The sequence below is a fragment of the Miscanthus floridulus genome, chromosome 16 (assembly GCF_019320115.1).
Source record: "Miscanthus floridulus cultivar M001 chromosome 16, ASM1932011v1, whole genome shotgun sequence".
Taxonomy (NCBI): Eukaryota; Viridiplantae; Streptophyta; class Magnoliopsida; order Poales; family Poaceae; genus Miscanthus; species Miscanthus floridulus.
In genome coordinates, this window is record NC_089595.1 from 9,267,235 (window position 1) to 9,293,223 (window position 25,989).

The window sequence follows — 25,989 nt, forward strand, 5'->3', positions numbered from 1 at the left end:
ACGCCGCGCTGCTGCCACCCACGGCTTCCGTCTCTCTACACCCGGTCTCTACGGCTCGATCACGAACGGCTAAAGGCACCTGGCCATCCACGTCACAGCAACCAATGGTAGTGCGCCACGTCACTAAACTGCATCAAATAATTTCTAACCAAGCTAATTAGACAGGGCAAATCCCTCCCGCGCTAAGCCTACCCAGCGGGACCTACTCTTGCCTTAGAATTTGAAATTTATTATTTATTTATTTGTAGACTCTGATTATCAAAATTCCCATGTTTTAGTTCACAATATATTTGTGATATTTATAATATTCTTATTTGACAACCTGGCCATCTATTATTTCTGTATTTGGCATCATATATTTCTGCTATAAAGAAGGGCATTCATATCATTTTACCAGCCACTTGACGTCGTTACTAGTCTAAATGGACGGCAGTGCTATCTAGGGAAGAAAATTTTAACTTGGTGCCAAATAAGAAAGTTTAAATTTTTTAATGCCAAATGTGGAAGACTGATTTGTTTCAGTGCTAAGTACATAATTCACCCTTATGGAATTCGAGGATGTATACGCTCAAGCTGAGTACTTTTTTGCAGGTATACCTCATATGTCCTATATTTAAAAATACAGTAGTTAACTGTTGATGCTCCTATTCCGTCAATAACTATCGTTTGTATTTGTAGATGTCATTGGTATAGTTGTGCATGTGTCTAATATTTGAGGAAGGGATGACGTGTGGATGCAACCGTATAGATATGTGGTGCTGATGAATGAAAGGTACTTAGATTGAAAATTTTATCATTGCTCCATGCTATCAATTTTTTATTGTTTGATGCTAATCAATTTTGTAACTCGTAGGTACCACTGCATCATAATAACCGTCAAGTATACACACATATGCCGTCACTTATCGGAAATGGCGACGAGCGACATCAGAGTTGCGCATTTTAGCTGGTCTCTTTGTACAAATGAATAGAAAAGAGGTATTGTATCATTGATGTCCTCATATGTATTGACTAAATAAAGTATCAGTTATTATATTTTTTTGCTCGTGTATGATAGGCGGAGTGACCACTACTGACGATTTCAGCGAATTGGTATTCAGTCCTATTTGTAATTAGGCACATGATTTTCAAAGTGGGGTTCTTTTGGGTAATTCATTGATTTAATTTATTGACTACAACACTGATCCCAAAAGTTTTTTTATTTATTTATAGGCCTACACAATCGTCTACTTGTTGATGAAGCCAGACGTTGTCGAGTTCAAGAATTTGCTAAGGACACCGTATCGCGTCTTATAGATTAAAATTATTTACATGCTTGTAACATACACTTTGAATAGATGATGGACATGAATTTAGTTTAATATAATAGTTATTTTGTGCATTTTCATTGGTCAAACATGTTCAAAATATATGGATTGGGTAATGTTTGTATGATATATTTGATTGCTTCATTTAGTTTGTAATATCGAAGACTTCATGCCGATATAAAACATTATTTTAGTCGTATCACCCAAAGGTTTATACAGTAGAGTTTGTGGGTCAACGGTGCCGTGCTCTTAGTGACTGTTAATTTCACAAACTTTATTTTTTAGATTAAATATCAGTTTAATGTCTTACAGTATTGTTATTTTATCGTGCGATCCTTGTGTTTCTAATACAAAAATTTAGTTATCCAGTAGCAACGCACGGATACGCTACCTAATAATTTTTTTTTAAAAAAAAGGGGCCACGCCCCGTCTTCACGAAGTATTTACATATTTACCATTATTACAGATAACATCTTACACTATATCACTAATACATGAGTCACTACCATGGTATTTTTTATACCACTCACCTCGTAAGGATGGTAAATATGTAAATAATCTCGTCTTCACTCCCATTGGATTGTGCAGGAGGCACAGCAGCCGACGCCGAGGTCGTCCGGTCCCTCCCCTGTGCGGGTGCGGCGGGTGCGGGTGGTGCCGGCGCCACTGCCGTAACCAGAACGGCCCTAACTTGGCCAGCTCCGCTGACCCGACGTCCGACGACCCGTGGCCGTGGCGAGCGGAGGAAGAAAAGCTGCAGACTTGCCCCCTTTCCTTTGCTTCTCAGTTCTCCCCGAGTCCCTGCCTTCTTTCTTCCGCACTTGTGTTGTGTCAAACTCAATCACCCCTCCCCTCCCCTTCTTCGTCTCCCACATCGAAACTCCATCATCATCGTCGTCGAATCGAGGCCGCCATGGCCAGCGGCATCGAGTAGTAAGTCCCGCCTTCTCCGCCATCCAACTCTTTCTCTTCTTTACTTTGCTGTGCCTGGGATACATAAACAGTTCGCCTCCTGTTGCAGCGACTACCTCTTCAAGCTGCTCCTCATCGGCGACTCCTCCGTCGGCAAGTCCTGCCTCCTCCTACGATTCGCTGTAAGCTTCCCCTCGTTCCTGCAAATTACTGATTGGGTACGCCGTACGCGATTGCTTCTGCTCCTGACAAAAGCGGCTTCCTTTGATTTTGATCCATGTATACACAGGATGATTCGTTCGTTGACACCTACATCAGTACCATCGGCGTTGATTTCGTCAGTACACCCTCTCTCTTTGTCCTTACTATATACTGCTCTACGCCTCTACTCATTATTCCTGGATCATCAACTTACTGCGATCATGCCCTGCTTTTCAGAAAATCCGCACTGTCGACCTTGATGGAAAGACTGTCAAGCTACAGATTGTAAGCTCATTCATTCACACCCTTTTATTTATTTTTGCCATAGGACAATTGGATTCATTCATGTCCTGTGGTATCAGAAATATGTGGTTTTATACATCATACTAGATCATAGTCAATTGCCTCGAAGCATTTTTCAAACGCAACTTGATGCGTTCTGTCATGCCTTTACTTGTTATCCTGTGCGTAATTTGTTCAAATGCAATTTGAATGTAGGAATTGTTCAAACACAATTTGATGCATTCTGCCGTGCCTTCACTTATTATCCTGCGCAAAATTTGTTCAAACACAATTTGGATGTAGGAATAACATCAGGCCATAATAAAGTGGGGATAATGTGTTTGTAGGGCTGTGATGGATAGGAAATCTTAGAACTATGGCGCGTAATTTACCTGATTTTTCTTTGTAGGAGATTTCTAAATACTAATGATTTACATCAGATAGCTTCAGTACTTAGATTGCTCATGATGGATTGCATCTAGAAATTGGAAATTGGGGTACTGATTACTAATTATTTGGTGACACTGATGTGTTAGCTCACACATTGCTTTACAAAATATACTCATGTTTGTTCAGACACCAGTTGCTGATAATGGTGTCGGTGTTTCCTGTTCAGTGGGACACAGCAGGCCAGGAAAGGTTCAGGACAATTACAAGCAGTTACTACCGAGGAGCTCATGGAATCATTGTAATTCCTCTTAACTCGTCATTTGCAGCTCGCGCTGATCTGTATTTACACACAATCATTTTCTGCTTTCCTGTTTCACTTATTCAATGTAATACAGCGAGCTAGGATGGCTTGAATAGATTTGCAGTTCACTCTTTTTAGTTATTGAACTGAAGTAGTTAATTGTCCTTTTTGACCTTACACAATGTGCCAATCTTGGTATGGACTTGTAATATTGTGCATTGCTCTTCTCAGATCGTGTATGATGTGACAGACATGGAGAGCTTCAATAACATCAAGCAGTGGCTGAGTGAGAGTGATAGGTATGCCAGTGACAACGTTTGCAAGCTGCTAGTTGGGAACAAGTGTGATTTGGTTGACAGTAAGGTTGTTGACACTGAAAAGGCGAAGGTAAAGATCCTTTTTCTTATCTTGCTCTTTAAAACACTAGCCGTATTTGTGATGCTGGGTAACAGCTAACTAAGACAACTTTTACAAGTAGCAAACAAGAATTAACACAACGAAGGGAAGAATGCAATCTCTGTTTGTTATGAAAGTACAATGATTTGTTTTTATCCAAAGGCGTGTATGCTTAACTGAGGGTGTGTACGGGTGGGTGGGTGTGGTGTGAGTGTGTTGTATTCATACATTCTTCTTGATGCAATGATACATAGCTCTATTCCGTGTTCGATAAAAAAAATGAAAGTGATCACTACGATTCTGTTTTATTCTTGATAGATAATTAGATGTACATGTTTATATGTTCTTCCTAAACCTGACAATCAAATCAATTGCAGGCTTTTGCAGATTCGTTAGGAATTCCCTTTATTGAGACAAGTGCAAAGGAATCCATCAACGTGGAGGAAGCTTTCCTAACCATGTCATCAGAAATCAAGAAAAGGTATGGAAAAAAGTAAACTTTTTTAGAAGCCATTTTGTTCCCATTTATCTGCTACACTCAGCACCGTAAATTACTGAAGTTTCTGCATGGCGCAGAAATGCAAGCTACATAAAACTCTGTTGGTGATTTGTTACTGCTTCTTGATGCACTTTCTTTGGAGGAAAATTATGCACAACTGAGTGCTTGCATTTTTGCTCTTCCACTCGTTACTTGATTACATATTTTCTTGGGTGAAGTTACATTATTCATATATGCGAGCCTGCCAGATGATGAAGCTTTTCCCACAAATTCACATGTAGATTTCCTTTCAAACTACTTGAGACTCAAGCTTTAAAACTTCGAATTCTTTAGGTAAAAAATTCAGGATATCCTCTTGACATTAATGTTAGCTTTCCCAAGTGATGTAGGTGGGTTGTTGTGCAATTGATGTGGCTTTATGTTTCTTTTCGGTGCTCTAGTAATATGGAGTGTGCATGCTCCCCATGTGACAGTTGTATAGGTGATATAATGTCTTTTTGTGCTGTTCTGAGTTGGATTTTAGACCGAGCGTCCTGACTGATTGAAATTACTATTGATGCCGTGCTACTGCTGCAGGATGGCAACCCAACCAACCGTGGAGAGGAGACCCACCGTCCATGTTCACATGAAAGGGCAGCCAATACAGCAGAAGAGCAGCTGCTGCTCATCATAGTCAGGGTTCAGGGGGCACTTAAATTTGGCTTGTGGTTAGATGGATGCCGCAGAATGTTGTCCAATCAAGATTATATTGGAGGAGGCACTGGGTGGAACGGAGGATACTAAGATACTATAAGCGTGTCATTTCAGCGTCAGTTATTCATCTTTATACAGATTAGCATAAATTGCCAGTATTATTATACCTAGCAAAGTGTACCATCAGTTAATCTTAAAACCTGCAGTTGATTGCATGATATATGGTGAGTTCTGGCTTATACAGATCAGCATTAATTGCCACAGTTTGTATAACCTAGCAAAATGTACCATCAGTCAATCTTTAAATTAGCAGTTAATTGAATGATAACCGGTGTAAAGTGCTGGTTGTTTTGATTGTTGAACATGATGATTAAGGTCATCTACCTCATCTTTTTGTCAGCCGGAGCCTCTCAGTGTCTTCAGACAATTCTGTACTTGAATTTTGGAATGCAGATCTCAATTAGAGAATGCAATTAGAGAATATATGTAGGCATGTTGGTACTAGAAGACAATTGACTTGGTGATGGTATAATCATATATAACTGCTTGCTTTAGAGAATATATGTGAACATGAGGTCCAACGAAGGTACTATCTGACAAAATGAATCAACAAACTTTGGACCTGAAAGAAAAGAAAAAAAAACTGGACCTGCGAGGGTATGACCACCCCAGGCATTGCATTAAAAAGAATACCCTTCACGCAGGCCTAGAAAACCCCCGAACCTCTGCCCCACCCTACACAACGGCACTGTCGCCCATGCGAGAATGGACCGGTCCTTAGACCTATGCTTTAGCGTGGTACAGACGAGGGGATTTTTTTTAAGAAAAAAGAACCATCACAACAACACATACGCCACTGAACGAGATCACCATGGGTTCTAAGCTGAGCAGCATTGCTTCTTCTCAGCAGCGGCATCACCACCCGTCGCCACATTGATGGTCTTACCTTCCTTGACGCCTCCAGCAGCGCCCTGCTCAGCCTCATCCGACGCCACAGGCTTCTTGCTGATGGCCCGGTAAATGTCGCCCAGGATCAGCTGGAACGCCTCCTCCACGTTGATCGCCTCCAGCGCGGACGTCTCGATGTAGGACAGGCCTTCTGCCTCGGCGAAGCTCTGCGCGTCGTCGGTGGCGACAGCTCGGAGGTGCCTCAGGTCGGTCTTGTTGCCGACGAGCATGATTCTGATGTTGGAGTCGGCGTGGTCGCGCAGCTCCTTGAGCCACCGGCTGATGTTCTCGAAGGTGGTGGGCTTGCTCACGTCGTAGACCAGGACCGCGCCGAGCGCCCCGCGGTAGTAGGCGCTTGTGATTGCTCGGTACCGCTCTTGGCCTGCTGTGTCCCAGATCTGCGCCTTGATGATCTTGCCCTCAACCTACAATATTACCAAGTTGCACAGGTGAGGGACTGGAGGATTAGTGTCTGTAGTTGGACTGCTTACACATTGACAGAAAAGATTGCGATAGAGGGCAAGACAGGCAAAATTAGATATATACAGAACTTTTTTTAGGAACAACTGGGGAAGCAGATTAGGTTAGTTATATCAGGTCCACTAACTGGCAACTGTCTGAAAAATGCAGAATGCGCCCTTAATTCGGAAAGGGTCTTGATCTGGAGGCTGCAGCTGAAGGAAAAATTCAGCAGGTGAACAGATATGGTTAACTGAGAATGTTGCTGTACAAGAGGTGTAGTTTCCACAATGAGTAGCTTGCTGATGCTTACAGCAGGAAGTCTTCCAGTCTCAGGCAACACAGCAAGCAAGCAAGATAAAACAGCTGAGCTCAGTGTGGTGTGGTAGGCACCTGCCCATACTCATTCTATGGCTGGTGGGCATGGAGGGTCGTTGGGCAGGAGGGTAGTTAGCTAACTCTGCACTAGGGGCACAGCACAGATCACAGTTGCCACTTGCTTACGGAGCTGACAGCGACACTGGTTATGTTGAAGCTAACGTTTATCCACAAGTAAAATAGTGTACCCCACTAGCGGTAGTGGTGGTGCTGGTTGACGATGACTATTATATGATACTGACATGAATCATCATCCATCATGCACATAGTAATGGGATGAGATGAGCACGTGCGGCACCGGCGGAGGCGGAGACGACTTACGTGCGGATCTGCTACCACCCATCCCATGTGCAGTGCGACTTGAATTCAATCGAGGCCACTCGTTGATTTGCTTAGCAGGAAAGACAGTAACTTTTTTAGCTTGCCCCCAACTGTTTGCCTTTTAATTTGGTTGATGTATGTATGTATGTATGTTATGTATCAACTGAGTGTTGAGTTGAGGTAGCTACGGAATGGATGGATGGATGGTGAGAAGTGAGAAGAATGAGTCATGAATTGGAAAGGTAGCGCGCGCAGATCCAGCATCCAGCAAGCTAGGTAGCTGACAGTGTGATGGAATAGACGAACGAACGAATTACAGGCAAGGAAGCAGCCAGTTTAGTAATAGATGCTAATTGGTCGATAAATTGTTAATAATAAAAAAAAACAGGACCTTTAACGGGAATGGAAGGAGGCTGGATCTGTCTGACGATGTATAGAGAGGAGAGGATCATCGGAGATCTGATCCGAATATATGATGCAGTAGTAGTAGAACAATAGAGACGAAGGGAAGAGGGGACTGAGTGACTGACATGAAGTGTTCGTGTGGCGAACTCGACGCCGATGGTGGACTTGGACTCGAGGCAGAACTCGTTGCGGGTGAATCGGGAGAGGAGGTTGGACTTGCCGACGCCCGAGTCCCCGATCAGCACCACCTTCAGCAGGTAGTCGTACTCCTCCTCCGCGCGCCGACCAGCCATTCCTTAATTTCCTTCCACGCCCGCTTCCTCCGCTCCCCTTGCTCTCTCGCTCTCCCTCTTCTTCCTCCTCCGATCTCAGTCAGAGAGGAGGGGACCTGTGCGGCTGTGATGTGAAGCCTAGGCGGCTGGCTGCACTGGATCCCACCCCACTCCCCTCACTCTGCTGTCTGCTGTCTGCTGTCTGCTGTCTGCTGCTTGCGGTTGCGGCAAGGAAAAAGGACCTCCCTCGGGCCCCTGCTCTCCGCTCCAGCGCGCGGCCCGCTAACATGTCTGTCTCCTGCTCCATGGTCAACTGCCCCCGCCCTGCCGTTAATTCAATTGCTTATATAGCTGTATCTTTCATAGTTTCCAAAATCTTAATACATATTTTTTAATCGAGAATTAACTCTGCTTTTATAAAGCCACGACACCATTACAGAGTACGCTGGGGTTACTAGCAGCAAGAGAAGTAAAAGCTAAGCCTGAGGAAACGTCATAATCTTAATGCATTTTAGTATAGTATATAAAAACTATCTCCAATAACTTTTTTATCCTAATCTTTTCGCACCTAGGGCCCGTTTGGCCGGACCCTCACCGCCTCCGACAATGTCGTGCACTATAGCACAGGAACCAAAGGAGCTCGATAAACGCAGCTCCGTTGCCTCCGTCGGTTTGATGGGCAAAAACAGAATGAACCAAAGATGTTTTTGCTAGTGCCACAGTGTAGCACAGTAACACACGGAAGCCGGAGCCGCTTGGACAGGAGCCTTGCCAAAGACGCCCTTAGAAAAAAATCAGTGAACACGTGTCGAAAGATACGTCGTGAAGGGCGACTTCTCCTGTAGGTTTTCTTGCTTCTCCCGTCACCACGGTGCCCAACCCTCCACGTAACTACTAGCCTACTACACCTTGAAGCTTCCTCTCTGACAAGCTCAAGCCATATGTCCATGAGGAGGATGGCGTCGTCATCCTCCGCATGGTCAGCGGACCTCCGCGTCGCCGTCTTCTGCCTTCAGTGAGTCGTGTGACTTCGCACTTAGGTGATATGTCTATGTCGACAAGGAGTGCGATCGCGGCGCCACAGCTCCAAGGTCGACGACGTCAACACCTAGCCTTTCCAAATGTAAGATGTCGGCATCCTTCGCTTACGGGCTGCGAGAAAGCAAAGGGCCACATATCTGAGTGTTGGAACATAACAACTTGAGTTTTTAGAAAGCAAGTATAGCATCCGAGTGTTGTTCTATTGGTAAAACTATGTGTGCGGAGACTGGAATGAATGCGTTTCATTTATTTTTTTTCTATGTGTGTGCTTTATAATATTATATTTGATTTTCAAGGGCGAGATATTAGAAACGATGGAGAGACCCAACGTGTAACTTTTCAGCGACTTAAAAAATATACATCGATTTACCAATTTTTCCTTTTTCCCTATTGGATTCTATAATATAACATATTATAATGGTCTCTTTAGGTCTACCTCAACTAAAATCCCCATATAATCCGGTAAGAAAATATACATCTGGTTTTACCGCGTCCCATGTCACTCCATCAACTCTTGCGCCCATGACCTTAGTTGTTATTGTTTTGTTTTGTTTGTTTTATTTTCTTTTCGAGGTTATGCATATTGGAAGGAGGGTGGGCTGGTCCACCTTTTTTTTATCTTATTATAACTTACTGTATTTTTTGACATAAATAAACTATTGCACTGATTGGTTTATGGATAAATTCGATGAAGACATTGCAAAGCCAATTCATGATCATGTATGTTTGGAGGTATGGTTAAATGCTATGTCATAATTACTTTTGTAAACATTGCTCTACTTCAAAGGAACCATTATTTATCGTTTAAATTTAATTTATGCACCATTAATTTTTGTTCACTCCAAATAATCATACTACAAATTGACATTTGACCGTACCTCCTCTATACATTCCATGAAATAAAATAAGATAAGTTATTGGTGGCAAATGCTTTTTAAAAAGGATCTCAGCTCCATATAAAATAACTATTTCTCTAAATGAGCTTAGACATAATCGTGTGAGGGGAAGCTAGAGTCCTACCAAAATAAACCTGTTGACATTTAAATTGGGCCTCATTTCAATTAGGCCCCATACCAGTTTTGGTACGATATAAGAAAAAATCTACAAAGCGACACAACGATAGTGCCACATTGATTTTTCAATGGGATAAGACCACCCCTACTCCCTGTAAAATAGGGGGTACATGGCCGATTGGGGTATCCAACAATCCAATCGTCTTTTACATCTACAACTCCTTTATGTCATATTCCAATCCCATATTGTTGTTCATCGCTTGATCCGACGACCAAGGATGGCGCTCTAGTCTTGTTGGCCGACTTAAGGCAACCCGACGACGTCCTTGCCCCCACGTGGTCCTTCTCGGGCGAGAGCTTTGACGGTTCTTTTGCTAGTTTGTCTGGAAACTAGCGGTTCTTCATCACGTAAGCACGTTGGTTCTTCGTCACGTAAGCACGTTGGTTATCCTTCGGTGATTTGCTCGTAAACCTCTTGGTTTTTGAACAAGTAAGTGTGATCCTCGCTGCGTTTTTTTTGTCCGTGGCAGCCTGAGCGACCTAGTATAGTTGCTGGGATCAATCCGATGTGTGTGTCCGCAGGCTAGAACGGGCGTATTGGAAGATAAAAGAATGGCACATGCGATGATCAAAGCGCCTATAGAAATCGGCTTGCATGCGTGTCTTACAAAAGGAGTTTGTTTGTGTTTTATCTCGTTTAGCGAACCATCCACGGCGCATGATATTGTCCATTCTAATAAGGAGAAGGGAAAGTGGAAAAAAAAGAAAAAGAAAAGCTGCTTGCGGGCCGTAGGGCGTAGGCATCAGGGGCCGGGCAATGAGGCCTACAAAGAGCCAGTCCTCCTCGTCGTGATCTCGCTCTGTCGCGCGCGCGCACACACACACACACGCGGGCCCCACCCAGTGGCGTCGCGTCATCTTTTTCACTCGGCCACTTCCCTGCCTTTCCTTCCCCTCGAAGGCAGGCAACCAACAAACAGAGAGAGAGAGAGAGAGGAGCACGAGCGCTGGGGCGGCCGCAAAGCAAAGCAAAGCGCGCTTAGCGGAGGAGTTGGAGGATTGGAGCCCCCCAGGGCTAGGCTAGGGTTTCCTTCGCCACCGCGCCGCCCGTCTTGCTCCGGTATCGGCATCGCCCTTCCCTCCTCCGCTGCTCCGTTCCTACTTACTTGTAGATAGATCTGTCTGTCCGTCGCTTTCGTACGGTTATTTTTGGGTTCCCCTCTCTCTCGTGCGCCGCGCCGCCGTTGCTGCATGACCTCCATAGAGAGAGAGGAGGTAGGGAGGTAGGGTTAATTTGCCCGTGGATTGGATGGGATCTATCCCGTCTCGTTCTGCCGATCCCAACCGTTCCGTTCAGGCCTTTCCCTAGTTGCGCTGTTGCCTCCTCCTGTGAATCGTTGATCTACCCGTCCATCCTGGTAGGTTACTATTCCAATCTGTTGTTACATGGTATGAGAGGGAAGCGTAACATCAGATCAGTAGCCACAAACCACAACCCAGACTCTCATCGCCACATTACTTGTCCTAGAATAGTATCTTCCGTGACGGGACGAGTTCGTTTTACTTTTGCATGTTGCCCGCTGCTGTTTGTGTGTTTAACATAGCATGCATCATTTGCTACTAACAATGTGTTTTCACGCAGTCATCCTCCATCCACTTGGCATAGTTAATTTCTTATGCAAATTTAATTCTATCGTTTTATTCTGTTGCGGTTGGTCTTGTTGATAAACGATGTATGTGTATGCAAGGCTGAATAGTTTGCAAATGCTGTGCCCATGCTAGGCCTTTTATTTCCTTTATTGAGTGATATATATAAACGTAACCTGCCCCTGTCTTCTGTTTGTTTTTTTCACCTCATTTCGATGTTAATTTTTTTTATTTATATACATTAGATACATTAGAATCTTTTAGTCTCACAGTCTTGTTGTATCTCTTATGCCAGTGTCTGTCTATCATGGTGAGGAAGAAAAGAACCGTCCCTGGAGAGAGTTCTGGGGAGGCTTCTGGAGCGCCTGGGCAGGGCTCCTCACAGCGTCCTCAGGCAACTCAACAGGGTGCCAGTGGTGGAGGGCAACACCAGGGCCGCGGTGGATATCAGGGCCGTGGAGCGCCGCCTTCACAGCAACCAGGCGGTGGGCCACCTCAGTATCAACCGCGTGGCTACCAGGGACGTGCTGGATATCAGGGACGTGGCGGTCCACCTTCACAGCTTCCTGCTGGCGGGCCGCCTGAGTCTCAACCGCGTGGCTATCAGGGACGTGGTGGATACCAGGGCCGTGGCGGCCCACCTTCACAGCATCCTGGTGCTGGGCCACCACCTGGGTCTCAACCGCATGACTACCAGGGACGTGGTGGTCCGCGTCCCAGAGGGGGAATGCCGCAGCCATACCGTGGCGGGCATGTGGGAGGTAGTGTTGGACCAAGTGTTCCTTCAGGTCCATCTAGACCAGTTCCCGAGCTGCACCAAGCCCCAGATGTCCAACATCAAGGCCCCTGTGGTGGCAACACCATCACCACCGGGAGCTGGCTCGTCCTCGCAGCCTAGGAAGGCCGAGGTGAGCACTGGACAAGTCCAGCAACAGCTTCAGCAACTTGCGATTCATGACCAAAGTTCAGCCAGCCAAGCTGGTCAGGTGGCACCAGCGTCAAGCAAAGCGGTTAGATTCCCATTGCGCCCTGGCAAGGGTACGCATGGGTCCAGGTGCATCGTGAAGGCAAATCATTTCTTTGCTGAGCTGCCTAATAAAGACCTTCACCAATACGATGTAAGCCAATAATATGACATAATTCGTCACCATAGTTTTTATATGAGATTTTTGATAATCAGCCTATTGTCATCAGGTATCAATAACGCCTGAGGTTATTTCACGCGGGGTCAATCGTGCTGTCATGGGAGAGCTTGTAAACCTTTATAGACACTCCCATTTGGATGGGCGTCTGCCTGCATACGATGGAAGGAAGAGTCTTTATACAGCTGGAGCATTGCCGTTTACTTCGAAGACATTCGAAATTACTCTGCAAGATGAGGAAGACAGTCTTGGTGGAGGCCAAAGGTAACGCTGTGCTGTTGTCTCTGTGCTTAAAACGTATCCAAAATTTCCTACTGACATTCCTTCTGTTTTAAGGCGCCAGAGGGTATTTCGGGTGGTGATCAAATTTGCTGCTCGCGCTGATCTCCACCATCTGGCTATGTTTCTAGCTGGGAGGCAATCAGATGCTCCTCAAGAAGCTCTTCAAGTACTTGACATTGTGCTACGTGAATTGCCTACTGCCAGGTAATCTTTGAGTGAATGGTATTTCGGTAAGAGTTTTTTTTTTCTGTGGCAAAATCTCCATTGTAATTTGCATTTCCCTGTATAGGTATTGTCCTGTTGGTAGATCATTTTATTCTCCCAACTTAGGGAGACGTCAGCATCTTGGTGATGGTTTGGAAACTTGGCGAGGTTTCTACCAAAGCATAAGGCCCACACAGATGGGTCTTTCTCTGAATATTGGTTAGATACCATTGTTTTCATGTTTTCCTACCTTCTAGTTTTCAAACTTGATACATGATCATGACAGTTAGGTAACACACTACATACACTACATTCTAGATCATGATGCCTTTGGACATAGTTTGTGGAATCACTATTTGGTCTTATCTGAAAATTTGAGTTTGCTCGATTTCTTTTTTCGCAGATATGTCCTCTACTGCATTTATTGAGCCCCTCCCTGTGATTGAATTTGTTGCTCAGCTTCTTAACAGAGATATCTCAGTTAGACCATTGTCTGATTCTGATCGTGTGAAGGTTTGATTTATTACCCTACCTTTCTTCATAGAAACTTTGGTTTATGCTTCATCTCTTTCCATTTGCTCTCCTTTGTACATATAGATTAAAAAAGCCCTACGAGGTGTGAAAGTCGAGGTCACACACCGTGGAAACATGCGTAGGAAATATCGGATATCTGGCCTTACTTCACAGGCAACAAGGGAGTTATCGTACGTGCACGTTTCTTAGCTTATATCAGTTGATATCATAAGGTATAATGCGCTTACAGGATTTCAATGGTTTTCCTATGATAGATTCCCTATTGATGATCATGGTACTGTTAAGACTGTGGTGCAATACTTCCTGGAGACTTATGGCTTCAGTATTCAGCACACCACTTTACCTTGCTTGCAAGTGGGCAATCAGCAAAGACCAAATTATCTGCCTATGGAGGTTAGTGTCTTCTGCCAGCTGTATTGCAATCGCTGTATTAATTATTGCACTATGTTTATCTATTCATATGATTTCTAAATGCCATATCCAGCTTCCGCATGTTTTCATAAGTTGCCTATGGCATTGAAATACCAGGTCTGTAAGATAGTTGAGGGACAGCGTTACTCAAAACGGCTTAATGAGAAACAGATCACTGCTCTACTGAAGGTGACATTGCCAGCGTCCCCATGACGCGTGAGAAAGACATCTTGCAGGTGATTGTGATCATATTTCTTGGTTTGACTAAGGAATAGTAGTACTAGTAGTTGCAGCAGCAGTAGCACTAGCGTGGCATTTATACGTATAACATTCATAAAATGAAGTTGCTTGATGAATAAATTGTTTGTGCAAAATTAATGTATATAATAATATATTATTGTTGTTATTATTTATATAATATATATTATCATTGTTGTTGTTGTCGTTGCATATATAATGATTAAGTGACATGGTATATTCTGTTTCTTTTGTTTAATTAATTAGCTTTTGCCTTCACAAAAGTAAACCAATGAACTGACTGATTCTAAATCTCTTGTTTGCCTTACCTATTTGATCAGACTGTTCATCACAATGCCTACTCTGAGGATCCTTATGCCCAGGAATTTGGTATAAGGATTGATGAGCGTCTTGCATCCGTTGAAGCTCGTGTTCTGCCTCCCCCAAAGGTCAGTGAGTTTCACCTTGCTTTAAGTTTAACAGCACATAACAGTTGATTTGTATATTTGGGCATACTTTAACCTGGTGTCCTGGTATATTCTTCTTTCTGTGTAATAGCTGAAATACCATGATAGTGGCAGAGAGAGGGATGTATGGCCAAGAGTTGGCCAGTGGAATATGATGAATAAGGTATGCCTCGTTATGACTACGCCGCCAAGACAAAATCACTCTGTGAATTCCTTTAGGTGTAGTCAGTTATATTTATTTTACACAAAAAAATGAACTTAGACCTGCAACCATGATATAGATGCCAGCCTCCCACCCTTGAAGCATGATAGCATGCTTCCAAGCCATTGTCTGATCATTGCATGAACAATACATTAATGAGATTCTTTATGTAAGCTTGATAGCTGCTAATGACTAGTGAAGTTCCATTTTCTGGGTTCGGTAGACAACTTCATATTGTTTCTGCCATCCCCTTATCTAACAATTACATGTGCTTGTGTAGTTTTACGTGGAAAATATTTTCAGAAATTTTGCATGATTTACTTGCCAAATTCTATTGTGAGCGTCTGGTTTACCTGAAATTTTGCTCTTGTCTTGCCTCCGTTTTCAATCACCCTGGTAGTTAATTCGTGACTAATATTTATGCCACCTCGCCACTGAAATTGGCCATTTACTCCTATGCCTTTAACATTATTGTAACATAAACTTAAATCGGTTTTCAACCTATTCCCTTTTGTTTTCCCTTGATTAGTCATTAAGCATTTTGTAACTTTTCTCATGATTGTTTTTAATGTTTTTTATTGCGGTAGAAAATGGTCAATGGTGGTAGAGTTAGCAGCTGGGCATGCATTAACTTCTCACGAAATGTGCAAGATGGTGCTGCCAGGAGTTTCTGTCATGAACTGGCTTTGATGTGCCAAGTATCAGGAATGGTATGTGTGTGTCTCAGAACTTCAATATATTTTCGTTTGTGTTATTTGCTCTTCACATATCTCTTTTAGGATTTTGCACTTGAACCTGTGCTGCGCCCTTGCTATGCGAGGCCTGAACATGTTGAAAGAGCATTAAAGGGACTGCTATCAAGATGCCATGAACATACTCAGGCCTCAGGGCCGAGAACTTGACTTGCTGATTGTAATACTGCCTGACAATAATGGTTCTCTTTACGGTATGTTTTCTTCCGAAAGGCTCTCGAGCATTTGCTCAATGAACAAACTTTGCTATTAGTATTCTTTTCATTCTTCAGGGGATCTCAAAAGGATCTGTGAGACTGATCTTGGATTGGTCTCCCAATGCTGTCTGACTAAACATGTTTTCAAGGCGAACAAGCAGCAGTATCTTGCAAATGTTGCCCTGAAAATAAACGTGAAGGTTTGTAATTGCACTAACTCTTCTAATCTTTGATTTTAACACCGATTCGTCTCTTACAGTTATCGTACTTTTCAGGCTGGGGGAAGGAATACGGTACTTGTTGATGCTTTGACAAGGAGAATCCCCCTTGTCAGTGACGTACCAACTATTATCTTTGGTGCTGATGTGACCCATCCCCATCCTGGGGAAGATTCTAGTCCTTCCATTGCAGCTGTAAGTGAAGCCCTATTGTGGCAAAGAAATACCAGAAGATATGTTATCTTTTTCAGTAGAAGTTTTTACTCTCTTTTTTTCTCACTGTATTTTCCTCCTAGGTTGTTGCTTCTCAGGACTGGCCTGAGGTTACCAAGTATGCAGGATTAGTGAGTGCTCAAGCCCATCGCCAAGAATTGATACAGGATCTTTTCAAAGTATATCAAGATCCCCAAAGGGGATCTGTCTCTGGTGGCATGGTCAGGTATGATCTTTATTAAGATAAATGAGATGCATTCACTTCTACGTGTTTGGATTCCTCCAGACGCATAACTTTTGTTGATTGTGCAGGGAACTTCTCATTTCTTTCTGGCGGGCAACTGGACAGAAACCAAAGAGGATCATATTCTACAGGTTTGTATCCCTTCATGAGCACCTTTTCTGACTGTGATTCCCTGTATATTAAACACTTTTATCACTTTCAGGGATGGTGTCAGTGAGGGACAGTTCTACCAAGTTCTGTTGTATGAACTTGATGCCATTAGAAGGGTAAACTTGATTTGAGTGCATTAGTTTGGTAACTGTCTTCACCTTTATTTTTCTCTGACCACCCTAGCGAAACTATGGATATAGGCCTGTGCATCATTGGAGTCGGATTACCAGCCTCCGGTTACTTTTGTTGTGGTCCAGAAGCGTCATCACACTAGGTTGTTTGCTAATAATCACAATGACCCACGTGCTGTTGATAAAAGTGGAAACATACTGCCTGGTAAGTTCTTGATGTGCCTTTTGTTACACTTTGGGCTTAGCTTGTGTTTTTGGAATAGGCTATCTTGTATAATCTGTATGCCCTCATCTTTTCTGAAATATCTGTATGCCCTTAAACTTTTCTGAAATAATAGGTACTGTGGTGGACTCAAAGATCTGCCATCCAACTGAATTTGATTTCTACCTCTGTAGCCATGCTGGCATTCAGGTCTGGTTTCCCTGTCTCATCGCTGAATTTCAGTTATTTGTTTTATTCTACACTAACGATGGAATTCCTTTTGGGTTACTTTCAGGGAACAAGCCGCCCTGCCCATTATCATGTTCTGTGGGATGAAAACAAATTTACCGCTGATGGGTTGCAAACTCTCACCAACAACCTGTGTTACACGTAACATTTTACTGCTCTATCCCTTAGTTTTTTAGCTCTTTCTAAGCACCAATTTCTAAACTCAAGATCAACCTTTTCAGGTATGCTAGGTGCACTCGCTCAGTATCAATTGGTAAGCCCGACTTGACATTGGCCCTGTTTGGATACTCTAGCTCGGCTAGAGGTTAGAGCTAGTTTCTAGCTCTAGACTAGCCCTTGAACTAACTATAGCCCTAAGAGATGTTTGGATGCAAGGGTTAGATTAACAATAAATGTACTTTTCTAATCATTTGGCTCATTTAAACCATCTTTCCTAGCCGGATTTGGTGTGGCAGGCTCTTGTGTGGCCTCCTCCCGCACACAAATGATACAAATACATTATTTTTACAAATCAAGCATCCAAATCACAATAAATTTTAATTTGTCCATACATATGAGATGTGTCACTCAAACTTACAAGTCCTCAATCAAGCTAAACAAAAAAATTACACTCCATGAAACAAAGCATGAGCTAATTCATCACGGAAGGTATTCATGTTGACATCTTCAACAAGAGGTTCATCTTCTGGCCATGCTGATGCCGAAGAACTAGGCATTGGGTTATAATTTTCATCCACATCACAGGCATTAAATTCTCTATCCGCAATTCTGCTCTCTCGAATAAAATTATGAAGAGCCATATAAGCAACAATAATTCTAGTTTGCTTCTCCTCTGGAAATCGTGGCATGTTCAACAAAATTCTAAACTTCATCTTCAACACTCCAAAAGTTCGCTCTATGACATTCCTAACTTTGGCATGTGCATGGTTGAAGGTTTCTTTCATACCTTGTGGCGGCGGGCCGTTTTGCCATTGCTCCACATGGTACCTTGTACATCTGCATGGTGAAAGGTAGCCCGGCCGGTTTGGGTACCCCGCATCAACCACATAATACTTCCCTACATATTTTCAAAGGCACACAATGAGACTTAGATGAACAAGTGTAATTGGATAAAATTTTTTGCAAGAAGTTCAAGTAGCAAACCTGGTGGTGGATGTGGAAATTTGTGATGATGAGTAGTTATGGCATCTTTGAAAACTCTCATGTCATGTGCTGAACCAGGCCATCCCGACAACACAAAGGTAAATCTCATGTCGAAATCACAAACAACAAGCACATTCTGACTGGTCTCATTGTGCATGTTCAAGTATAGAACTCTCTTACTCTTATCCACCACAACCTTCACATGTGTCCCATCTATAGCTTCTATGCACTCGTTGAAGTGTGGCCAGAATGCTGGATTTTCTAAGTTTGGGTGCACTTCTGGAAATGTTGGGTCCTTGGGTTTAATGTTGTTATGTGCTAACCTAAGGAGGCACCTCATAACTCTGTTAAATGTCCTGCTTACTGTCTCCAGAGACCCTAAAACGATTACCTGTCTAACTGATTGTGGTGCACCAACAATCCATAAAAACATAGCAAGAGCCTCTACAGATGTCATTTTTTAGTGGACTTCAACCCATACCTCTGGACCAAAGTATTATGCAACCTGTAAAATAAAGGTCTCTCAACCCTAAACATGTTGTAACATTGGGTTTCTCGGGCTAGTGTCTCATGCACCCAATCCAAACCAGAATCTCCAGTGACCCTCTTAGGTAGTTTCAGGAAGTAGTTATTAGAGTACATACCCAAGATAGGAACCAACTGGCAGAATCAAATTTTGTTGCTGCACCAAATTGTTGCGGCACATGGATATAATTTCATCCTCACTTGAGCTGCCTCCATCATCTTCTTCTTCCTCAATCATGGGGCCATGATCATCTTCCTGCTTCAACACATGTAACAAACTATCAGCACATAGCATAAAACTTGAACCAGGGTAAGTAAATTAATTCAACAAATTAATACTTCAACACTTGACATCACAGCTCATAGATTAATTTAAATAGGTTCAACACATAGCATAAAGGATCATTACACCACACAGATAATAGTTCACACGCACATATAATAGTTCAACACCTCACACATAGATGATAGGTTCAACACACATGGACCCAAAAGATCCTAACTACTCCAAATTGTTGTCCCTGCACCATTTCTTGAAGTAACCCAACCTAAGCTCAGGAGTTAACTGGCCACAGAAGAACTCCCTTTGGTACTCTGTTTCGAACATCTTGGACATAGCATAGACAGATTCAACGGTTTTCTCAACTGCCACACTCAAATGCCAGCTCCTGACACCTCTTGACAGAAAATGCAGCCTTGTCATTTGCACGTTTCTGGATTTGCTTAGTGTTGGCTGCGACTAGATTCTTTGAAGGTACTGGCTATGTCCTTCACAATCTTCACCATTGGGCTCTTGCTCCTCTTCACTGGACTGGTCAAAGTGCTTGTAGTGCTGTTCAATACCCTCTGCCCCTCTGGCTCCTCTGGCTGCTTCTACTTGTAGGTGTTTGTGCAAACTCTTCTTCTTCTTCATCTTCTAGTCCTTGCATCTTGCCCCTCATTGTCACCATAATCATCACCAGGCACAAAGGCTGTGGTTCCATCCACAGTGTACCCACTGAACAGTTCATCAAGCAAGTCCTCGTTTGCTGGAGGACTCGTCAGCAACTTCTTTAAGTATGGTTTTTTCTGTTAAGATATGAGAGCACAAAAGTTGATTAGAAACTAGTTATGACAGGAGAATATCAGCTGCTTACAATAAAGATGTATAATCAGGCACCACAACATAGCACAAGCATCATTTTTTTCACACGCACTAGCTGTTGCTGCACTTCACACTCACTAATGTACAGCCAAGTAAAACAGAAGACAGTCCAAACGAAAGGATAACAGCATGTACAACCAAGTAAAACAGAAGACAGTGATAAGTTCCTATGTGCAACGACTTGCATTGATCAAATTTGAAGCAAGCATAGAGTAACCAAGCATACTAGTTAATACTAGTTAAGATATGTAGAGCACAAAAATATGCTAGGAATATTGTACCTCTGTGTGAGTTAGCCAGAAATTCATGATCTGCATCAATGGATCCATCTGGTCTCCTCCCCAACCCTGTGTGCGTTTGCAAGTAGCGCCAGAAAGCGTAGGGTGTTTTTGAGTACGCCTATTTGGTTCTTCACTTGTCCACGGGTGTACACCAACCTTCTTCTAGCAAGTAAGCCATCGACAACGGCTTGGTACCCTTCACCACTCATTTGTGAACCATTATACGTTCCTGCTCTACGTTGCTCTATGCACAATTCTAACAAGCAAGCATTATTTGCATCATTCCATTGGGCTCGACTGGCATGGCTCACCGAGGGACCGCCGGAGCTCGCTAACTCCTCCACGTTATCCTCCATTGCTTCATCGTCAATGTCGAAGGTAGCGCCGGAGCCGGATGCTTGCCCACGGACGCCACTCCTCGGTGCCCTCGGTGCTCGGGGAAGCGGTACGCCCTGGCCACCGCTGCCACGGGAAGCCGTGTTGGTGCGCTGGGGACGCTGGCCGGCTGCTGCGGCGGCCGAGTTCGCGCGCTGCCGAACACCACCGCCTGCCCCCGACGACGACCTGCCGGTGTAGCCGCCACCGTTTCCTCCTCCGCGACCGACTGCCGCCGAGGAGCCGCCAAAGAGCAGTTGTCGGGCATGCTGGGGCGCCGGAGTCGCCCACGAGTCTCCTGCTTCGGCACGCGGTGGGCGATAGGGAGGGAGGTCGGAGCCCCTGCTGCGTCCAGGAAGGAGCTCGACGTCGTCGCCCTGGAGGAAGTCTCCGTACAACTGAAGCCTCGGGAACCCCTCCGCCGTCGGCGCTTACGAGTTGAGGTCGAGACCGGCGCGGGCAGGGCCGCTCGCCGACGGCTGCGAGCTCCACAAGTCGTCGAATCCGTCTCCGTCGATGGCGAACTTCTCTAGATTAGAGCACAGCAGAGCGGGGCCGATCTGGAGGTACGGAGACGTGGCTCACTCTCACCTGCGCAGCAAGTGGCCCGGTGGAGGCGACCTGCTGTGGCCGGAGCTTACGGCGGCGGCGGCCTTGGAGACGGAGGGGAAGGGCGCGGCGGGAGGGAGGGAGGCGGCGCGGGCGATCGAGATCCGCCTTCGGGGGGCCGCCGGCGCTGCTCTTTTGGCGGATTGAAGCGGCGGCGGCGCGGTTGGGACCGGTGGCGGCGTGAGTCGCGATGGGGGGATGGGAGTCGCGAGGATCCGGTGCGGGTGGAGTAATAAAAAAAAATAAGAGTTTCCAGGGGGCCCCACCAGAACTATACCAAATAATCACCTCTTTTGGGGGATAGTTTTTTGGGGTGGGCTAGTTGCAAATAACTCACTCTAGCCCTCCTGTTTGAATACTTTTGGGTTAGTTGAGCTCAAACTAGCACAAACTAGCTCTAGCCCCTGGATCCAAACAGGGCCATTGAGTTTAATTTCTTGATCACCGGTACCCACCCACCGTTGATGTAGTGTGGTTTGGTAATGTTATGAAACATACGCTGACTGTTATTTGGATTGCTTGCAGTACCTCCTGCGTACTATGCTCACCTGGCAGCCTTCCGAGCTCGCTTCTACATGGAGCCGGATACCACTGACAGTGGGTCTATGGTGAGCGGTGCTACGCCAAGCCGTGGCCCTCCACCAGAGGCACGCAACACCAGGGCTGGTGTTGGTGTTGGGAATGTTGCTGTGAGGCCACTACCTGCCCTCAAGGAAAATGTGAAGCGCGTCATGTTCTACTGCTAAGATTGATGCTGGCACACCGTTATGCACCGCCGAAGTTAATAATCAGAGCTGTGAATTGGAGCTACCTTTTATATTGAACTATATGTATGGTATTGTAAACTGGTTGCGGTAACTTTGTATGCCTCTCTTCTTAAGACGGGTTTGTCGTGGATTAGATTGCACTATTGGAGGCCTCGTGTGTGCAAACGTGCTGATTGGTCGGTCCTAGCTGGTGAGCACTTGCGTCTCTTTATAGCATTTTGGTTGCCCGCATGTGCCGTGTCCAGGCTCCGCGCATGTGTCCTGGTCTGGGTCTGGGTCTGGGTCTGGGATTCAACTTTCGAGGGCTTGTTTGGGTTTGTGACTGGGCGGAGCTGCCTGGCGCAGGCAGATTGATTTGGATTGCTGCCTGCCAGGTCACTATATGAACAGGCCCTCAAGAGTGCGTTTGGATGACTGCATAAACCAATGAGCTTGTCTCCTGCCATGCAAAAGTAAAGGGGGAATTCCCAGTTCTCCCGTGACGCAGCGTATTAGAAAGCAAGTAAGCATGTTTTATGGTATAATTAGTATTTTAAAGTAGATATGGCTTAACATGACAAAACTAACAGTATTTAATCGATTCAAACAAAATAAATACTATCTTATTACCTCTATTTTTCTTTCATTCCAATTTAATATGATTTATTCTTCAGATTTAGTGAACTAAACAACAAGCAGTTGTATGAGCCGGTCACTGGCCGGCCTAGTTGGTATAATACGTTGAGCAGAAAGCAAACACGCTATTACCAACCCTGGCTCTAGCATAGGGGTAAAAGAAAGAAAGAAAAGAAAAAAAAGAGATGGCAATACACTTGTTAGGGCTTCACCAGCACAAGGTAACAAAAACATATGCTTGAGAAAATTCTTGGGGTATAGGTGAGCTGTGAGGGTGTTAAGTACTCTGTCACAACCTACAGAAATTGTATTTTTTCCCCTCTCATGGATGATTGACTCTTAACTATGTACGTCCGAGCCTAATTGACAACGAAGTCACCACATTGGTGCTGACCTTAGATATTTGTTTCTTCTTCTAAAAAGCAAGTAGCCGTTGTAACATAAAGAGGTAAACAAAATGATGGCAATACACTGTTAGCTATATTTTATACTATACGAAATAAGCAACCATTCTAACATAAAGAGGTGGTAAAAAAAAAACGCTATTAGCTATTGTATTTTGCTTCTAAAAAGCAAGAGCAACAGAACCGATATGATGATCGGCTGAGGCTGTTGCGGGACCTACTACGTACGAACACACACACACGAGTCTCCATCCACTACCTCTCCCTGTCTGAGGAGCCTCGGCGGGCAACACCGCCACCGCGCCTCCAAGGGTGGCGTCCGCCTCGCCCACGCCATCACCCGGATCAACGACTCCGTCCGCTCCACTACCATCGCACCCGCGCCGGCCACCGCCATCCCCTTCCCGCTCGAGCTGGCCCACGGCGACATGGCCGCACCGGTTGATGATCGAGGCCGCAGCCACACCGGTCCAGGCGATCCATCCGTGCATGCGGTCATGGTCATGGTGCTATGGCTTGAGGCTAATCTCAAGAGTCCCAAGTTATAAAAAATCTATCTTTTTTTTTTTTTTTGCATTGGTTTCTTTCTTGAAGCAGCTAGCTATATGCATGTATGCAGACCTTAGCTTTATGATGGATCTTGTTAGGTGCTTTATGATGGATCTCACCTCTGGCTGGATGCCAAGCTACTGATCGATGGGTTTTAATTAGATCGTCTCGTATCAATATATGCAGCGCCGGTACTGAGTTTTTCTAGGCCTAGATTGAGAACTAATATAGAGGCCTATAGTCCACTTTCTAAAAATATCTCTCTCTCTCTCTCTATATATATATATATGGTCTCACAAATACACATCAATTTAGATAATAATATTCGATGCACTAAAAAAACTTATATAGAATATCTCAAAGTTCATAAAATGGACAGATGTAATATTAAATTACTTACTTGGCACTTGACATTATCTTAAACAATTTCTTCTAACATTTCGAGATGCAAAATCATTGATTATACTATTGATATCAATCTCATCCAATAACTTCTTCTCGATGCATAAAGTCGTCAAACCATTTAACCTTTCTTGAGACATTGTTGACCTCAAATAGTTCTTTAATAATTTTAACTTTGAAAAGCTTCTTTTAGCTGATGCGACAGTCACAAGAACGGTAAATAAGATCCGATAAGCAATGGAAGTATTTGGATAATAATCCACCTCTCTGACATGCTCGGAAATCTCCATAGCGGACATTGCACCTTCTTGCAAAGTGAATTTCAAAATCTTCAATTCAGAAATAAGATCATGTACCTCAACATTAGATGATCCATAACCGATTTTTTTTTGGCAAATTTAGTGCAGCACTCTTCAAGTTGAATATCATCTAATGACTTTAGGGTGCTTGAGCTCATTAAGAAACCAAATATATCTTTAAACTCCATGAGTTCTTCAAATCTATTCTTTAAAGAAGTTCTTGCCATATCAACCATAGCAAGAAAATATTTGACTTCAAAAGCCTTCCCAGGTTCTAGAATTTCTTCTTGGCAATTACTTTCGTCAAATTGTTTCTTCCTCGTAGCACGACGTTTTACTGGAAATGATGCCTCTACACCCATGTCAAATGCAATGCCTTTGGCGATAATCAGACTAGAAGGAAACCCCTCATTTCTGTTTGTCTCAAAGTATTGCATCATACCTTGTATTTGCTGCAATGTAGAGTCAATGCACATGTCTGGTGACTGCAACTTCTTGCTTACTTTATTCACGGCAAATAAAATATCATTCCAGATAACGATACCAAGTATAAACTCAAAGTTGCCAAGGGCATCAAATAATTTTTTTGCATCACTTTTATCCTTAGGTTCAATATCAGGAGAATGACGTAACTCAGATAAAGCTGACCTTAACTAGCAGCTTGATATCTTATTGCTGAAACACTTTTGATTCGACTCTCCCGACGAGTATTGGACAATGATTTCACAGTTAAACTAGGAACATGTTTAAGCAAGACATTCCACCTTTTTGTAGAACCAGCAAATAGCACATATATGCGTTGAACAATTCCAAAAAATGAAACAGATTTACCACATGATTTTGCCATATCACATAGAGTAAGATTGAGACTATGACAAGCACATGGCATATATAATGCTCTTGGATTGATATCAATTAACCTTTTTTATACCTCTTGGTGTTTTCCTTTCATGTTAGAACCATTGTCATAGCCTTGACCCCTTATATCATTAATATTAAGGCCGAAGGAGTTCATAGCCTCAACCAATACATTAAAAAGCCCCAAACCAGATGTGTCATCCACCTTCAAGAACCCCAAAAAATATTCCTCAATTTTTATTTGGGCATAAGACAAATTAACACATCGAACTAACAAAGTCATTTGTTCTTGATGACTCACATCGGGGGTGCAATCAAGAATAATGGAAAAATACTTGGCCCCTTTAACAACCTTTATGATAGTGTTTGTGATATCAGCAACCAAAAGAGAAATCAATTCATTCTAAATTTTATGATTAAGATAATGATAATGAATTTCTTTGTCCCGAATACGTATGAGGTGGTCTTGCATTACGAAGTCAAATTCTGCTATCATCTCGGTACAAGCTAAGAAATTGCCATTATTATCATTGTAAAGTTGCTCACTGCTTCATCTAAAAGCCAAGTCGCGTTTGCCAAGAAATTTCACAATTGCAACTATTCTTAATAAAACTAGCCTCAAACGTTCTTTCTCCTTTGTTATTTGCTGCTGCAATTCTTTGTCAATTGTTTGCTTTTTCCGCAGTCTAGCTCTCAATTCATTCCAACTGTTCATATT

General features: G+C 43.7%; 2 protein-coding genes and 3 pseudogenes across 4 annotated transcripts; 2 read left to right on the top strand and 3 right to left on the bottom strand.

Moving 5' to 3' along the window:
* Nucleotides 1-1,903: 1,903 nt before the first annotated feature.
* Nucleotides 1,904-5,380, top strand: LOC136512534 (ras-related protein RABD2c-like). 3 transcript variants are annotated; one of them, XM_066506500.1, is made up of 8 exons: nt 1,904-2,240; nt 2,329-2,401; nt 2,509-2,556; nt 2,658-2,705; nt 3,279-3,390; nt 3,644-3,780; nt 4,167-4,270; nt 4,865-5,380. In XM_066506500.1, the coding sequence occupies exons 1-8, from the start codon at nt 2,221-2,223 to the stop codon at nt 4,959-4,961; spliced, it is 639 nt and encodes a 212-aa protein (XP_066362597.1). In that variant the 5' UTR covers nt 1,904-2,220; the 3' UTR covers nt 4,962-5,380. The 3 variants fall into 3 exon arrangements, with proteins under 3 accessions (XP_066362597.1, XP_066362596.1, XP_066362595.1); XM_066506499.1 differs by having other exon boundaries at nt 3,625-3,780; nt 4,865-5,377; XM_066506498.1 differs by having other exon boundaries at nt 3,319-3,390; nt 3,625-3,780; nt 4,865-5,375.
* A 140-nt stretch (nt 5,381-5,520) lies between these two features.
* LOC136512246 (ras-related protein RABA2a-like) lies at nt 5,521-8,026 on the bottom strand. The gene is made up of 2 exons (XM_066506222.1): nt 7,618-8,026; nt 5,521-6,354 (listed from the first exon to the last, which is right to left on the bottom strand). The coding sequence occupies exons 1-2, from the start codon at nt 7,783-7,785 to the stop codon at nt 5,860-5,862; spliced, it is 663 nt and encodes a 220-aa protein (XP_066362319.1). The 5' UTR covers nt 7,786-8,026; the 3' UTR covers nt 5,521-5,859.
* A 2,739-nt stretch (nt 8,027-10,765) lies between these two features.
* Nucleotides 10,766-22,375, top strand: LOC136514301 (protein argonaute 1B-like; annotated as a pseudogene).
* LOC136514302 (uncharacterized) lies at nt 17,571-19,462 on the bottom strand (annotated as a pseudogene).
* Nucleotides 19,464-20,854, bottom strand: LOC136514303 (uncharacterized; annotated as a pseudogene).
* Nucleotides 22,376-25,989: the final 3,614 nt, after the last annotated feature.